Source organism: Pieris napi, chromosome 11, assembly GCF_905475465.1.
Source record: "Pieris napi chromosome 11, ilPieNapi1.2, whole genome shotgun sequence".
In the NCBI taxonomy this organism is placed as follows: Eukaryota; Metazoa; Arthropoda; class Insecta; order Lepidoptera; family Pieridae; genus Pieris; species Pieris napi.
In genome coordinates this window covers 12,495,835-12,513,303 of record NC_062244.1, presented here as the reverse complement: position 1 = coordinate 12,513,303, position 17,469 = coordinate 12,495,835, and the positions used below count along the sequence as shown (strand labels likewise).

Below are 17,469 nucleotides of genomic sequence, written 5' to 3'. Positions count from 1 at the left end.
CGTTGAGTGTGCATCTTGGGTTTTTTGTACTGTACATGATGATCTTTTTTCAAACATTACCAGGAGAATCTCGTGAAATGGTGCACAATGTTTTTAATTATTTTAAGCAGTTTAATGAAAAAATTTTATCTTTCATTTGACATCAGATGCGACTGGGGTATCTAAGAGGAGTATTGAAAGAATTGTTAGTGAAGTAAAAGTGAAGCGTGTTGAGCTAGATGGAGCTTATGTCGAAAAATGAAAAATTATTTACACAAACTACTCCTTTACGTTCTTGGTCGGGCTTAGAACTTTTGGATCCACCCTAGAATGCAAATCATATTTATAGGAATTTGACACATTTTTATTTATTTTACAACCCACCCTGAGTAGACTAAAATATATAGCTTGGCAAAAAAGTCATATTTTTAAACACACTGTATAGTGAAATTGCATTAGTGTGAGTACTGTGAACGCGCACGCTTTCGATAACCGACCTATACACTTATGAACGTCAAAAAAAAATACATTAAATGTTTCTAATTTTACATTTACTGCCAGTTCTCAAATCAAGGGCGTAGAACGGAAGAGAGGAACTGGCAATAAATTCTCCGCCACTCTTTTTAATTGCCAAGTTTTTTGTTTTACGCCACGTTATTCATATTATCCAAGCACTAGGATCGTTTAAAATATATTCATTTATATTATAATAGGCCTTAGCAAGCAGTTTTACTTTAATGTACGATTTAAATTTATTTATTGACAACACTTGTATCTCACTAGGGATTTTGTTAAAAAAAACGTATAAGTACAATAATTATAACATATAAACGTATACAAAATACAAACCTTGGAAAGAATTACTCGTTTTATGCAGCCTTGTGGTTGGTGCGCTAATTTTGTCTTTATTAAGAGTAGGTACTATAATTATTATGGAAGCTGCTTTATTTTTAAAGATAATTTTTCCGCACATACAAAATATTCTCATAAATGTATTGACTTACCTCAATCGCAGTTTACTCCATGACTTTTTTATATAGAATTTAAAATAAAATTGGTTAATAATTTAAATAATTACACCATGACTTTGTAGCCGTTTTGAAACGGTACAATATAGTTCAAGATTAATTTCAGTTTCAATAAATTATAGTCGATCCAGCTATACATAATAAGAAACTTATGACTGAATTTAGTTTCTCACTTTTTCGTACTTTAATTTCTAGTATTTTTAAGTGATGCTGTGCTATAACTGGTCCCGATTGAAGTTCTTATGTGTATAATAGAAGTTATTAGGTAGGTATGGTGCTCTGGGCTTATATAATGCCAATGTTTGTTTTTTAAAAAATTTACAATACAATTATAAAGCCTGTTAGTTTTTCAATATAATCATATCTTGCATTTTTTTAAGCTGCTTTAATCTAACTTACCTTAATGACTAACATATCAATAACCCGGAGATCAGTGACGCAAGCATGTCTATAAAATTTCTCTCTCAATTTCCAGCGACAATCTTCTTGAGATTTAGGAATATCAAACTGTCTTACTACAAAGTATAATTAGAAAACTATTAGTAATTCAGTTTAAAACTAAAATTTGCATAATTATGAAAGTAACAATTCTAGAAACTTTCTTATGGTCACCTCTGTTACAACCAAGTTTTTCTAAACTTATGGAAATCAAGTATATTTATTTAAAGACTAAAAACCCTAGAACATTGGATTAAATACTCACTTAAATAGGGGAGATACCGATAATAAGCCTTGTACAAGCCAACAACCCTTGTATGAGCCTCACAATAATTAGCAGATAAAAGTGGCTTCACTGCCTTACAGCCTGTTACCTTAGCCGCCATTACTCATTACCAATGAGCCAAATTTTTAAGCGGATGACAATAAAATGACAGCTTTGTAATTTTTTTTTAAATTCAAGTTTTTAATGAATAATAAGTATGCATAGGAATTAAAATGTTAGATATTTTCTTGCTCTCATAAAATAATTATTATCTTAGAAATAAGTAAATTTTTGCAAATTAAATGTAGTATATCATGAAAAAGACATTCCTGAATTAATAATCTATATTAACTATAAAATAATATTTTTATACATTGACTTATTCTAGTCCTGAAAAGAACTTGGAAAGGAAGTCCTTTGGTTTTGGCTCCTCGGTTGGTTTGAAGTAGGTCATTATATGACCCTTTTGTTTCCAAATATGTATAACTTCCTTTAATTCCATTTGACCCTGAAATTCAAACATAGCTTATATGGTTTAATAATGTAATAATAACAAAGATGCATTTGTTAATACAGTTTAATTTGTAGTGTACAGGAGCAATGTTTAACTACAAATGGATAGTATAGTTCTTAACGCTTAAATATGTAAACCAATATTGAGATGTTTAATAAACGGCTATTCTAATACTCACCTTAATTACAAGCAAATCAATAACTCTGACATCATTCACATCTTTGTTCTTATGAAAGTATTCCTTTAGCTTTGCACGGCACTGCTGCTCAGATTTCGGTATGTCGTAGTCTTTCACTGTAAAAAGGATAAGTAATATTATTAAACTACCACAATGTTTTGTTGAATGAATCTTGATGACATAATCAGGGTACAAACCTATGTACGGTATTTGACGATACCAAGCTTTGTAAAGACTCAATACTCTTGATCTAGCTTCTGCTGAGTCTAGGGAAAGGACAGGCCTAACTGTTTTTGTGCCAACTTGTATGGCTTTCCTAGCAGCCATTTCGTAAATTGTAGTCAAATGTATTGGAAGAAATATAATACAAAACTCATATCTTACATTGCGACTTGCACCTTGTCGTTTTTGGTTCTTTCACATGTCAATTGTCAACAGACAATAATCAAAGCCACTTTCGAAGTAGACTATAATAAGTTCATAGATGACAACTATGGAGCTAATGTAGTCTTCATTACAGCGTACATACGAATAATAAAAGAAGTAAATCGCGGTTGAGTATATATTGAAAACTGTCGCCCAATATTGAAAGTGAAGTCTTTGAAAATATTATTGAAGTTATCCTTCTTTAGGAGCGTTATGAAAAATTGATGAGAGTGAAATTTTACAATGCGCGCGCACCGTGACACAAAATTAACAGAATGAAGTTAATGGCGAATGTTGGCACGCAAGCCGCCTCTGTTCACTGTGTATTTATATTTATAATATTTATCCACATGCTTTGAGATTCTACGATTTAAATTGAATATTTAAATCAATACTTATTAATATTAGAAAATAATAATAAATATAATACATATTAATAAATATTTATTTATGTAATTTTTCAAATGTAAAGTGAAGTTTATTGACTATAATGACTCCTTTTCCAGTCTTTGATTATTTAATTGTAATTAATTATTTTCATGCAATCAAAAACTATTTTTAATAATGCCAAAGAAGTATAACTTACGCGCCCTTTTTTATAAAGCCATCTATACAATAATAATTAATAATTCACTTCCTGATGAACAGCATGGTTTTATAAGAATCGTTCTATGATAACCAACTTACTGCATACCAGTCTGGGGCGGTGCCATAAAAACTAAATTTCTTGAGCTGGAAAGAGCCCAGCGGTCTCTAATAAAAGTGATGTACTATAAACCATATAGATACCCCACAGTTAACTTATACAGAACAAGTGGATTGTTATCGGTAAGATAATTATACCTGCTAAATGTGACCTTATATCTACATAAATCTATTCCATTTAATTCTGCCAGCCGGGATAGAAGATGGAGCAGTCTAAATCGGGAGACTATCATGACGACATGAACAGGAATAATTTCAACAAGTGGCTTGAGGAAAAGTTGTTGCCAAGTCTTCCTCCTCGGTCTTTAATTGTAATGGACAATGCATCCTACCACACGATAGGTGTCAACAAAGCACCAACTATATCTAGTACGAAAGATCAAATGCAGAATTGGATTAAAAGTAAAGGTCTTACTTATTTGCCGACCATGGTAAAATCTCAACTATAAGAGATTATGCAAGAGCACAAGGAACTTAAATATGCAGCTAACCTGATGCTTGAAAAACATGGGCATAAAGTAGTAAGGCTTCCTTATCATTGCGACCTTAATCCTATCGAATTCATATGGAGTGTACTAAAACGACGTGTCGCTGAAAGAAATGTAGGACAAGAAGTAAAAAACATCGTTTAAATTACTGAAGGAGAATTTTCAAGTAGAACTGCTGAAGATAAATATCACCATGATGGCATATCTGTAGATAGTGAGTTTTATGAATAATAGAAATTATTCACTAAATTCTCTTATTTATTCGGTCGGGATACGTCTTGAGCACATCCCACATTCATACGTACCCCCCTCACGTAGCATTGAATAACTTTTATGTATGTGAAGTATTTTTTCTTCTGTAATATTTAAACCTTATTGTTTATATTATGCACTACATCTTGGCTATATGTTTAGTATAATTGTTTTTATTTAATATAATATAATAAGTTAGCTGTAGGAGTACGAAAAAAATAATAATAATTGATATCAAGTTCTTGCGCCAATTTCAAATTGGGTAAAAAGTAGAAATCTGTAAATACAAAATTGCTACTAGAAAATTTTACGGCTTTCCATAATATTTTTCCTCGTTAACAAGATATAGTACTATGCCCTATGATAAGACAAAATAAAGCGAAATAGGTATGAATATTTTACTACTTTTTTAACACTTATCTTATACATTAACAACATTGATAATGTGTTATACATCTAAAAGAACAAATATGTTGTAGACAGACTAAACAATGTATTTTCATTTACATTTTCACATAAGAAAACACGAGTAAATAGATAACATTTCTTTGTTAGTTCCCCAAGGGACAGGTTTTAGCCCCATACTTAGGTGTTAGTTCTGAACTGTATGGGTTAATTAAAAATGTGTCTTTCATCCTTCCAGGCATATACGTGAAAAATATGTCCCTAAAATAAAATAATATTTAGAATCTTATATAACAAATACAGAAGGAACATTACACGACTATACGGACAGAAACTAGAAGTTTAACACAAAATTTTTTAGATTTTCAAAAATACAAAAACTCACAAGAAAGCTTTACTAGGATAGACATCATATTTAGTGGTTGTCCACCAGAGCCTTGTTTGCGTAAGTTGTTGCAGTCTATTCCTTGTTACGAAATTATCCAACAGTATTTTAAACTGAAAAAAGCAATAGTATAAAATTAATACTGGCAATGTTTCTAGATTTAAAAAAAAACATTCGTTTCGAATTGTCAACCTTTTTTTTAACTTGGCCTAATATTTTTCGTAAAAGCCTGTCGAGAATTTGACAAAAATTTTACTCTAGTAAAATCGACACATTTCCAAACAATAACACTAGGTTTACTTAAGACCACTTTAATAATAGAAGAACTTTTGTTGACAATTTATCTTTATAACGGATCTCAAAGAAGAGGGAAGAAAATTTAAAATTTTGTAGGTTATTTATTTTATCTATTAACGAATAAAATTAATAGAATTAATTTGACTGGCAATTAGAATATAAAGAATTTGTTTTTAAACCTCAACTTCTTGTAGTTGATTCTTAATCCCGCCTTTACAATAAAATAATGAAATGATCTAATAATTACCAGTGTTTGTATGAGATACCGATGTGACCAATTCATATGTTCCAATTGTTTCAATGTGAATGGTATTCTGTAGGCTATAGCCCGGAAATCGATATGTTTCAGATCCAGCCATCGTCTTTGCGATTGAAGGATTAATCTCTCTGAAATAAGTTTTTAGTTGAGTCATAAATTGCCAATACAAAACGCCCTCTCCCTTTTGAAGCAAACGTTTTAATTTTATTTATACGCCTACATCAAGCAAGTGTAGGTACCACTCATACTGCGAGCGATAAACACAGCGATAACCCAGCGTTTATCAAATAATGTAATGATTTGCGTATATCAGTTAATTTAAATGTGAAGTATGCGCATAAACCAAAGACAATAGAACGTACTATGATCGGCAGGTGTCATTTTTCCTTTAATCCTCTTGCGGACCCACTCTAACAGGTTATTCAAGAGGCACGCCTTTGGCAGATGAGGAATTAAGAGTGGAGTGTCAGACAATTCTGCTAAAAACGCCTGAAAAAAATTTTTATTTAGCTGTCGCGAGTTATTATTTATGTGGTCATTGATTTGATTCCTGATAACGACAAACTGTTTAAGAGCTATTCTGGCCTGGCATTCAGCTAATATAGTTGACCTGAGCTGTTGAGGCTCTTCAGACCAACAGCGAGTTTCTCTGTTGGCCTGAAGAGTTCGAGAAAAAAAACTTTAGAGCAACACTAAAACTAAATGATGACCTGTAGCATACATGTTTTGATCATTCCCGTTGTTTTATTTTAAAGCGTATAGTTAAGGGAAATATAAATAAGTGATAATCAATTAAGAGTTCGATCGTGCGTGACTAAATAACGGAAAGTTATCAAGAATCAGAATAAATAAAAGTACCTCCAATAAATCTTGCAGCCTTAAACCAGACGGTAGTAGAGTCGGCATTGAGGGCTCCCGCTGTAATCAAAGTAAAATTTAATAGGTTGAAGAGCAGTGTTAAGCAACTCATTGTCCCTAAAACTAGTTTTATTAGTTAAATGTAATGGTCCTAAACTATTTATATTGGTTGAGAATATAAATTGCAGAAAATAGCATTCGATAAAACTTCAATTGGTTGAAGAAAAAAGAATATTGGTTGAAGATTACCATTGCTTACGAAGATAGAAAAAGAAACTTGGGAGGGCACTGAGCAGCCTTATGTATTTATTAAAGTTCACCACATCATATATTATAATGTGTTGTCCACAGTATGTTACAAGCTTCTAAAATATATGATGATTATGGGAAACATAAATGTTACAAAAAAATCAATATATTACAGTTCCAATTTTAGATATCTTTTTCTAATAGCGGATTAGGTATCAGATAGGCTTTTTATATCTGGTTGGGGTTTGCAAACGGAATTTGGAAATTCTGCTGCTTTTGAATCTTATGAATGAAGGGACGACAATGTTACTGTTCTGTTTTTGACCATTTAACAAATTATTTAAGAATGTAACACCGGCTAAAGATCTCCGATCGTATAGTGACATCATTTCAATTTCCTAAGTCGCTGATGGTACGGGTGCCTATGAGAAAATCCTGTACGAATGAATGCAATGTGTCGAGAAAATGATCTTTGAATACTTACAATACGTTGCGAATGGATCGCATATAATGGACTAATCGCTATCATACGACTTCTACTACGACCTTTTCACTTTTATCATTTTTACAAATAAAAATAAAATAAATCAGTGGCGCATTTGTCAATCTACTTAATAGGCAAGTGGTTGATCAGCCTCCTGTACCTGAGACAAGCCGTCGTCGAAATGTTAAATGCGCACATAGATACTACATTGGTGCATAGCCGGGGATCGAACCTACGACCTCCGGGATGAGAGTCGCACGCTGAAGCCTCTAGGCCAACACTGCTTCTTTTTACAAATATTAGACCAAAAGCCACGACAAATCATACCGAAGGCTCCGTAGACATAAGAGCGTCTTTCACAGTATCCCGAATGAAGTCTTCCAATGAATCCATTTGAAATATTTTCGCAGAATCAAACCAGTGTTTTCCGTGCCTCGTTGGTGGATAGAAATATTTATCTGTGACTTTGCCCTTATTATTGTAGTCATAGAGATGACCACATCGACATTTCGAATTCTGTAAATAGTCCATAACAGTCTCTTCCCTGTGAATTATAAATTTCGATTTGATTACGTTGCAGCTGTAGATTGCCTTCATACACAAACAAAAACTATTTTACTTTAAAAGTTAATTGAAAATAATTGTCAATTAAATTATTATGACAAGATTTTTATGTTAATTAGATAACTCCACCTGGAGTAGAAAAAGTTGAAGACATTGAAGTATAAGCATATTATAAAATAAATAAAGTAAAAATATGTTTATTCATTAGAAACAATTCATTAAAATGCGTAAGATATAATAAAAAAACATGTATAAAAAAACATGAGTCAAGGTTCCCAGCTCTTCTGTAACAAACTTAATTAGTAATTATTAAATACCATACTTAACATTTTTTCTTTTTTTATTACTGTTTTTTACCGTATAACTCACGCGTGCATGTGAGTGAGTGACTCAGTGGTTAGGTATTTTAAGTAGTTTATATTTGAATCATCCGACTAATCAATCGTTACTGTCATGTATCACGTATTTACGTTTTATACATACACAATATAGATAAAAACATACCGTTAAGTTAATACAAGTATTATAAAATACACTATTATCTCAAGATAAAAATTAACGGTAGGAAAAAAAATACCATTTCTCTTTACAATCACAAGTCCCGTCACATTTTGCAACAACTGTACGAGGAAATTTCCAGTATCCGACAATAGTTGTGACTTGTTCACCGCCCACACTCACAAGACCAGCATTTATTGGCACGAAACCAGTTGGTAATAAGGACACACCTTAAATACAATAAAATATTAGGGTGAGAACATCCCAGACTTTGAGCTGGCCTATCTAAACGACGGATCCCACCTTCTTGCATTACGTCGCCAGAACGGTGCGGGCGAGCATTTATTACCGACCACTTCTTATTGTTTGACCGTACATCGGTTTTAAAGAATTCACAAAAAAAAAGTATAAAAATTGACAGATTCACTTCATGTGTATTATTACACGATTATAAGTATACAGACAATTAAATTTCATTTATATTTTGAACTGAGATCGATTTTAGGAGGTAAATTTTATTTAGGGGCCCGTTTTTTGGAAAAGAGTTTAGAATTTGGCGATTGTACTCCATAAATATATAGAAAGGTACATATTCTAACGATATGAATATGTAATGTATACGTGTATATATTAGGGATATTGGGACAGAAAATATTTAAAGCTTGTCCTCTCAAATCCTCTCATGTCACGAGGATAAAGGCGGTGAGGGGTAGATAAATAAACACATATGACAAATTATAATACATATGTATATACTTTTTTAGATCACTAATTTGAAAGAGAATATGAAATATAACATACCATTTATTAAATAATTAGGTTTCCCACCACTAAATGCCACCCCACAGATGTTATATTGAACGTTCTTGTAGGGCGCTTTATACTTTGGCTTTGGTTTATTCTTCAGCTCTTTTAATTTGTTGGCCATAGCCGCCATTTTGGGATTTCTGTTACCTGTTAAAAAAATATTTTGAAACTACTCGCTGTCCAGCCCTGCGATTCTGTAACACTCTGAAAAGGTGGGAGATTGTAGTTTATTGGTTATCAGAATGCCAAATCATAAAATGACTGCTTCACGACAGATTTCAGAGCGACCGCCGATGCTAAAACCGCTGTGTGAGTTCGAAAAGTGAGTTACAAAATCGCTGTCCAGGTCTTGATATAAATTTAGGATAAATAGGGCCATATTTTCTATTAGGCTTATTTATAGAATTGGTTATTAAAACCTTTGTTTTCATTTAAATTTTAAGTGATTTGGTGGTTCAAACGAATTGCAAAATCTGTATCGTTCATAATGTTTGACATTAGCAAGGTTAGTAATAATTTTGATTTAACATTAGGTATCTGACTGAATTGAAACTGATCAGAAAATCATAAATATAATTTTGCAGAAACTTTGAAGTTTGAACGGTAGAACTTACGCAAAGTACTCGGCGGCTCCCAAAATTTGTAATTACACACTCTTTCTTCTTGCTTCTGTTTTTTATTTCGCTCTTTTCGTTTTTCGAGCTGTACAATTTAAAAACAAAAGTTTAACACGTAACATATAATAAATTGTATGCCTTTACACTATCTACAATCTATAAGGACTTAATTGCAAAATTATTTAATAAAACTTTCAGAAGTACTTACGAAGGACTGATTCTTGCATAATTTTTCATAACTCTGAAAATACAATTAAATATTCATACATATAGACCACAAGCCCATGAACAAAAAATACCTGTGAAATGACCCAACCTGAATTACGCTTAGAAGGCTGTTACTATATCTGAAAATAGCTCTTAGCACTATGCCGTCATTTCTGAGCGGTACATGTGAGTACGTGAGTGAATGGACTTTCTCAGGTACAATGGGGGAATTTCGACTAATTATTAATGTACGGCTTTGTTATAAGTGTATAGATGATTAAAAATAAATGTCGAAAAACCTAGTGCCGTACAAAAGTGATGGTGCCGGAAGTCGGTGCAAATTTTTAATTCGACGACAGTTGCAGAAGCAATATAGGTCATTTATTACTGTACGGCATTTGTGTGATTCCTTTTGGACACATATACAGATACTTTACCCGTAAACGCCGTACATATTCCCAGCGGAGCGGTCGAAAGCCAAGGGTCGGAACCCTACCCCTACACCCGTATACCCTAAGGTCATTGTAAAATGTACGGCAACATGTTCAAAACATTATTTAACACGGACAATAATATTTTATAATTATGCCGTCCAAATATTATAGTTAATATTTGTGTAATTAAATATTTATCGAAATTTCAGGATTTACCAAGTTCTTACTGCTGTAAGATCAGAGAATAATGTACGGCAACTTATTTTTTTACATAATGTTACTAAATATTACCGTTGTACATTATAGCCGTTCATTATAAATGGTAACAAATAAAAATATTATGATAAAAAATATATGAAATTTCCGAAATTTAGAAGACTTTTCAAATGCTCCTAGAGTAATATGGGGAGTAATATTTCCAAAGATTATTGTTATTTTATATGTAACAAATATAAATAAACAAAAAAAACCAGATGCCGTACATTTTACTCCAGATTATTCTTTACAGCTGATAAAAACTTCGACGACGTTTGAGGTGTCCCTTAAGGTCATTAATAACTGTACATATCTGAGTATACTACCATAAGGCGGTAAAGTATATTTACAGCTTTATCGTACCAGCAGAGAGAGGTAAAAGAAAAATATTTTTAACAAAAATAAAAATATAATACAGGCGTCCCAAAGTTATGGGAAATGAAGGGAATGTACCTTAAATATCGTAGATAGGGTATTTTACTAAAAGAAGACTTTATGTTATTTTTAAAAGTTAGTAATTCTGCATTCAAAGATTTTTTAAAAACTACTTGCCTCATCTGGAAATCGAACCGGCTTAAATTAAAAAAAAAAACACCCCTACTTTTATGATGCCAATCGAAAGAATGGCCAAAACTAATAACTTTTCTAAAGTTACAGACTCGTAGGGGATTTTTTTAGGCCGAATACGATAGATAATGTTTTTAATTTGATTAAAAAGATATATTCACGCTGTTACTTTCTTTTAAAATACTATGTTACTTAAGAAGAGTTATTAGTTTTTGGCCATTCTTTCGATTGGCATCATAAAAGTAGGGGTGTTTTTTTTTACATTTAAGTCGGTTCGATTCCCAGACGAGGCAAGTAATTTTAAAAAAATCTTTGAATGCAGAATTAATAACTTTTAAAAATAACATAAAGTCTTCTTTTAGTAAAATACCCTATCTACGATATTTAAGGTACTTTCCCTTCATTTCCCATAACTTTGGGACGCCCTGTATTGGTAGGCGCTGGTAGCGGACTATCGAAAGTGTACGGCATTTATCTTTTATTGAAGATTGTCTAAAGTATTAATAACCTGTGTTATTGCCGTACAGATAAAAGTCACCGGAAAATGACTCTTTTCTGAGGAAAGTATTTTACCCCATACACCTATGTGTTCCACAAAAAATGTACGGCATGCTGGAAAATTTTATCTATTTGTGAAGTACTCTCAAGATCATTTAATTTTATGTTGTTTCATTTCATCATCACCTATATGCTAATCAGACATATGTTGCGACCCTTGGCTTTCGACCGCTCCGCTGGGAATATGTACGGCGTTTACGGGTAAAGTATCTGTATATGTGTCCAAAAGGAATCACACAAATGCCGTACAGTAATAAATGACCTATATTGCTTCTGCAACTGTCGTCGAATTAAAAATTTGCACCGACTTCCGGCACCATCACTTTTGTACGGCACTAGGTTTTTCGACATTTATTTTTAATCATCTATACACTTATAACAAAGCCGTACATTAATAATTAGTCGAAATTCCCCCATTGTACTTGAGAAAGTCCATTCACTCACGTACTCACATGTACCGCTCAGAAATGACGGCATAGTGCTCAGATCTATTTTCAGATATAGTAACAGCCTTCTAAGCGTAATTCAGGTTTGGTCATTTCACAGGTATTTTTTGTTCATGGGCTTGTGGTCTAATATAGATGATTGTAGATGTTAATTAATATTAGTTAATTAGGTTCCGAAGATCTGGCAGCTACCTCGGACAAAGAATTAGTCTAGCTATTCAAAGGGGAAACGCTGCCAGTATCTTCGGAACCTTGCCTAAAGGGACTCCTTTTAATAATATATTTTAGTTATTATATGTTAAGGTTATTTATATTAGTAACTGAACATTATATGATCAAGATTTAAAATTGTTAGTCGAAGTTATTAGAACAATAGGAATGTAATTTAACATTCTATACATAAGAATCCAATTAGGTGTAGAATGGATCTACAGCAGACAGCACACTCGATAGTCTAAAAAAACTTCTTAAGAAGTTATTCCCAAAATCACTTCTAAATATCTAGGATAGATAGATAGAAGTAATCTCTTAAGTTTTCATCGTTTAGAGGTTCGATTAAAACAATTGGTTTTCGAAAACTACCCGAGATCTCGACAATACCGAAATCTCGCGAGATTGTAATTCTTAATCCCACGATATCTCGACTCGAGATTGCAGAGTCAAGACCCAGTGCTATTTTAGAACTGGTTGGTAATAAACGTGTATTGGGGCATACATTGTTTACCAGTGCCTTATAATTTTAACGTTTTTATAGTTAACCTAAGTATATTGTTACATTGTTACCTCGGGAACTGAGGCTACGACTTTTGAGTTATTTATTTATTACAGAATAAACTTTGGATCACAGTAAAAAAATTCCATTACCTCAACACTTCGTAGTTTGAATTTAAATCCCAAAGGCAAGGGCTTATCTTTGTCTGTGATTTTCTTTGTATGGCTACTGTAACATGGTACGTAGCATTTTTGCAAATACTCTCCATATCTTACATTCGGTTGCGTGTTTTTCTTTTGCTCTGAAATGTTTATATTTAAAACTATTTTACTCTATGGATCTCGATTTATTCCACTTAGCACAGAAACTAAAACTGGGGGAATGCTATGTTAGTTTGTAATAATGTAAGGAATTCTTGCGTCCCGACAAATATATTTGTTTCACCGGAGTCGAACTTAGTGCCTTCGGGTTAAGCGCGACTATCGTTGATCATTAAGCCACGAAATCAATATATTAAAGTAATAATTAAAAAAATAGCTACTGAGTTACAAACTTGGTTCTGGCACTTTGGTCGGCACTCTTTCACAAGCTGTTAATTTTTCCAGCCTATCTATACATTCCTCTAGATCGATGAACACCAAACTTGACATTAATATCATTGCATTCATATCATACTCTGAAACATGAGAATTAGATGATTTAAAACTAGACATGATCAAAAGGACTGATTTACTGAGGACTGACGTGTACCTACTATGCAAAAGTGTATAATTACCAATTAGTTTGAATCTTCCAAAGAAATTGTCAGTTTTCTAATTACTGTAGATCTCGTTTGGGTTATGGTAACTTATTATTTAATATATTTACCAAATTGTAAAAAATAAAATAAATTCTCTAAAAGTATTTAGGTTTACTCACCAGGCCGTAGCTCACTTGGTGATTTCTTATAGTATTCGGTATATAGATTCCATATAAAAACGCCAGGATCTTGTACAGATGCATTCATAGCTTTCATTAGTATTGGTTTCGGAATTTTTAGGGTAATACCAAGGTCTGATAGCGACTTTCGTACTCTTCTTGGTATATCCTCTAGTAAATCCTGGTGTATATTGGTCTTTAAGTCGTGAAGAACTTCCCTTTGTGAACTCGATAACTCACAGTACCAGGGTGGCCCAACTTCTGTGACTAACCGTGTATACTTACGTTTTTCTAGAAGACAATCATGAAAATAAATGTTTTACTTAAATTTCCAAAATTTATCAGAAATTAATTAGCATCACGATGTACACTGGGTGCGCGTCAGTCAGTTGTTAACCCTTTGTTTAATCTAGCGTTCCTTGGTTCGATTATAAATAATAATTATTCAGGATGAAAGTTGTCACCCAACTTATTACAAGAAACGAAACACCTGTCTGTGTAGGTCTAAAGACGCTTAGGATTATCTTATCATACCTAATATAATTATTTTTAATACCTTCACAGTAGAAATAATATTTTAAATCCTTTAAAAACCGTAGCCACGCGCCAACTTTTTCGTTGTAAGGTTTTTTATCGACATTTTCTCGCATTTCCCTCTCTAAGTAAACCCATACAGGTTCTTTTTTATCGTAGATTTTCTAAAATAATTATATATTTAAAAGTTATTATTATACAGGTATTTTTATTCTGTAGATTAACTTATTATCAACATTCTAGTACTATACCTATTTTATTTATATTGTAATTAAATTAACAACATTGAATAAAAATAACTGGGTTCAGTGAATATTAACCTTTTTTTCCAAAAATTGCTGTACAGTGGGCATTTTGTACTTTCCCATTGTTGTGTTAAGATTTAACTAAAAATTTAATAAACAGAACTAGAATTTGGATACTAAAATAAACAAAAAATTTGCAGCTAGCTCTTCATACTAGCACATCTCACAAAAAGATGCCAAAAATAATGTAGTCTTTTTAAAAAAAACAAACATTTCAGCCAATCATTTTATAAAATTACTTTTGTCACAGATTAAACCATATCATACTTCTTTATTTAAAACAGTAACTAATAATTGGTTTAAAATAATCATTACAATTACTCATTGTCCTGCTTTTTATACAAAACATATTTTCCGATTTATTTATTTAAAAATATGCTAATGTTTTATTGCACGGCTTTATCAGGCAAACACAGCTTGCTATAAACTAAATATCTTTCACTATTTAGGTATAGCAGCTTACAAAAATATACAGTAATATGTTAGTAATCCACTTTTTACAGTAATAAATTATTTAAACCACCAACATGCATATTACGACAATTTACAATGGCAATATAAATAAAACAAAAAGATAGGGAAATTATATTTACTATAATTTTTTAGTTTTTTCTAATATATCTTTATAAGGTGGATTTATAGGGCTTTGCACTGGCTCTCTATACACATAGGTGTTTTGTCCATCTAGATTGAGAGGGTATGAGGTGTCAGAATCATAAGCATTTATGTCCCCACAGGAGTTAAAAGGAACTATAAATCTGTTAATGCCTGTGAATTGATTAAAATCACAATACTTATGATCTAATAAAGGGTTAACCATTGTAGGTTCATAACCAGGTGGTGGGTTATAATTTTGACAAACAACAAAGGCTTCAATGCTTGAATTTCTTGAACTCCGGGGCTTTGTGACAGTGACTAACTCAAAGAATTGTTTTAATTGGGAATATAACAGTGTAACATCTTTTCCTCTAAATATTTTTGCTACAAAAATTCCACCAGTTTTCAGCACATGTGTTGTTATATTGAGAGCAGCTAGTAAAAGTTGTGACTGTACATATTCATCTATATCATGTAATCCAGTCACATCAGGGGCACCATCACATACAACTAAATCTGCTTTTTGTCCTTGAAACTCTTGAATGATTTCATTTGCTGTAGATACCTTAGTAATGTCACCTTGGATTTGTTTAACTCCAGGAAGTGCTGCCATAGCTTGCAAATCAACAGCTACAATCTTTACATCATCTGGATTTTCTGTATTCTTCCTTAAATGTTTACTTAGAACTTGACTCCAGCTACCAGGCGCTGCACACAAATCAACCGCACGAAGTACACCATCAAAAATTTTATATTCTTCATTTATTTGCAGTAATTTAAACGCACTTCGTGCTCTCCAACCTTCCTCTTTGGCTAACCTATAGTAAATATCTCGTTTGTCTTTAGAAGTTTTTCCCATTTTAATCGAAACTAAATATCTAGTAAGGCTATCCTCTTTTAGATGATGTACAAAAGGATATTTAGAAACTTAAATTTGTTCAGGAAATTAATGAATATTTAATAATATTACTCTATACTCTGATTTTCAGTTCCGTAGAATTTTGATAGCTATAATTTCTTGACATGTCAGTGATGGCAAACCTTTTTGGCCGGGCACATTTTTCAATTTCAATACGAGTCAACATCTGAGTCTATATAATATACATTTTATTGTTAGTTAATGTACCCATTTAAGTATTAAGTGCGGTGCTCCTCATTAAAAGTGGTTTAACGGCGAGTGGTAATTACGTTCCTTTCCATCACAACACGAAAAAACGCACAAGTAAAGATAACATTTTTTTAAAGGTTTACGAAACCTGACATTAGTAGGCAGTGCCAGTGATGCCAGCTAAAGAATAAAATAAAGTAATTAAAGTTAATTCGATATATGTATTGTTCGTGATATTAAAATATATTTTGTTATTTTTGTATGTGTTTAAGTCAAATTTGTCACTTTTTCGATGGAGAACTTTTTTAGTAGCAACACTAATGAAATGTCAGAATTCTACGGAATTCAAAATTAGAGTATAGAATACAACTCTTGACTTGTTTCGATGTTTTTAAAATATATTAAAATGGTAATAATTGTCAGTCCAGATTTCTGAGCAGACTAACGCCACAGCTTACACGTTTAATTTAACTAAACAAAGGTACTCGGTAGACTGTAGGGGTAGCGATCTTAAAATCGGTCCCCCGAATCTGATGATACTGATTATACAGAAGTCTCGGGGCACCTTGATTGGAACACCTCCAAGTGATTTTTGCTGCCGGAAATGCGTCTAAGTATTTTAATAAAAAAAGTTTTGTGAAATGTATTGAAATTTGTAAACAATCCGCCATTTTCTACTTTTCTATTGGTTATAAGAGATGTGACATTCTCGGTAAATTAATCGATTGTTTTTTAGCATGAAAAATCGATGAATAAAAATAAGATCCAACCCATATATTTATTTATTGATAAAGAGTAGTGAGGAGAGAAAGAGCGAGCGAGTCTACGAAGAACAAATGAAGGGAACTACCTGGGCGCAAAGAATGAATACACATTCAAAATTTTAATAAACCTGATTTGTGGATGCGTTCATAGAAGACATAATTTGTTTCGTAAGTTGCTTTGGTCATGCGGGAGGCCGTGAGTTAAAATCGATGTTCGATTTAGTTAACATCAATGTTACGATATTTTTGGTATAGCAACATCGATGTCAAAACATCGATGATTTTGCTTTCAATATCGATCGATCATCGAGCATCCCTAGTTATAACTTATAGAACTCATTACCATTAACCATTAGTGATTAGTCATT

At 32.4% G+C, this 17,469-nt stretch overlaps 3 protein-coding genes across 3 annotated transcripts; all 3 read right to left on the bottom strand.

Annotated features, from left to right (window-relative positions):
- Positions 1 to 2,039: 2,039 nt before the first annotated feature.
- Positions 2,040 to 2,837, bottom strand: LOC125053763 (NADH dehydrogenase [ubiquinone] 1 alpha subcomplex subunit 6). The gene is made up of 3 exons (XM_047655308.1): positions 2,600 to 2,837; positions 2,403 to 2,518; positions 2,040 to 2,218 (listed from the first exon to the last, which is right to left on the bottom strand). Exons 1-3 carry the CDS (start codon positions 2,727 to 2,729, stop codon positions 2,090 to 2,092), a joined length of 375 nt encoding a protein of 124 aa, XP_047511264.1. The 5' UTR covers positions 2,730 to 2,837; the 3' UTR covers positions 2,040 to 2,089.
- Positions 2,838 to 4,651: 1,814 nt separating this feature from the next.
- On the bottom strand, positions 4,652 to 15,073 carry LOC125053987. Its single transcript, XM_047655630.1, has 15 exons — positions 14,648 to 15,073; positions 14,350 to 14,491; positions 13,794 to 14,084; positions 13,429 to 13,551; positions 13,028 to 13,176; positions 9,905 to 9,937; positions 9,694 to 9,781; positions 9,074 to 9,226; positions 8,352 to 8,502; positions 7,538 to 7,754; positions 6,478 to 6,537; positions 5,982 to 6,108; positions 5,608 to 5,747; positions 5,064 to 5,176; positions 4,652 to 4,939 (listed from the first exon to the last, which is right to left on the bottom strand). Exons 1-15 carry the CDS (start codon positions 14,693 to 14,695, stop codon positions 4,825 to 4,827), a joined length of 1,950 nt encoding a protein of 649 aa, XP_047511586.1. The 5' UTR covers positions 14,696 to 15,073; the 3' UTR covers positions 4,652 to 4,824.
- A 134-nt stretch (positions 15,074 to 15,207) lies between these two features.
- On the bottom strand, positions 15,208 to 16,243 carry LOC125053988 (putative tRNA (cytidine(32)/guanosine(34)-2'-O)-methyltransferase). Its single transcript, XM_047655631.1, has one exon. The coding sequence runs from the start codon at positions 16,086 to 16,088 to the stop codon at positions 15,225 to 15,227; it is 864 nt and encodes a 287-aa protein (XP_047511587.1). The 5' UTR covers positions 16,089 to 16,243; the 3' UTR covers positions 15,208 to 15,224.
- Between the last annotated feature and the right edge of the window lie 1,226 nt (positions 16,244 to 17,469).

What these genes read in the sequence shown, in the direction of transcription:
- LOC125053987 (XM_047655630.1), bottom strand. Translation starts at nt 14,695, where the DNA reads ATGGGAAAGTACAAAATGCCCACTGTACAGCAATTTTTGGAAAAAAAG. An exon ending in TGTGATTGTAAAGAGAAATG is followed by an intron (nt 7,755 to 8,351) that starts GTATTTTTTTTC and finishes TATAATTCACAG; the next exon opens with GGAAGAGACTGTTATGGACT. An exon ending in GGTATCTCATACAAACACTG is followed by an intron (nt 5,177 to 5,607) that starts GTAATTATTAGA and finishes TGCTTTTTTCAG; the next exon opens with TTTAAAATACTGTTGGATAA.
- LOC125053988 (XM_047655631.1), bottom strand. Translation starts at nt 16,088, where the DNA reads ATGGGAAAAACTTCTAAAGACAAACGAGATATTTACTATAGGTTAGCC.
- LOC125053763 (XM_047655308.1), bottom strand. Translation starts at nt 2,729, where the DNA reads ATGGCTGCTAGGAAAGCCATACAAGTTGGCACAAAAACAGTTAGGCCT. An exon ending in TCGTCAAATACCGTACATAG is followed by an intron (nt 2,519 to 2,599) that starts GTTTGTACCCTG and finishes TCCTTTTTACAG; the next exon opens with TGAAAGACTACGACATACCG. An exon ending in TTGATTTGCTTGTAATTAAG is followed by an intron (nt 2,219 to 2,402) that starts GTGAGTATTAGA and finishes TTTGAATTTCAG; the next exon opens with GGTCAAATGGAATTAAAGGA.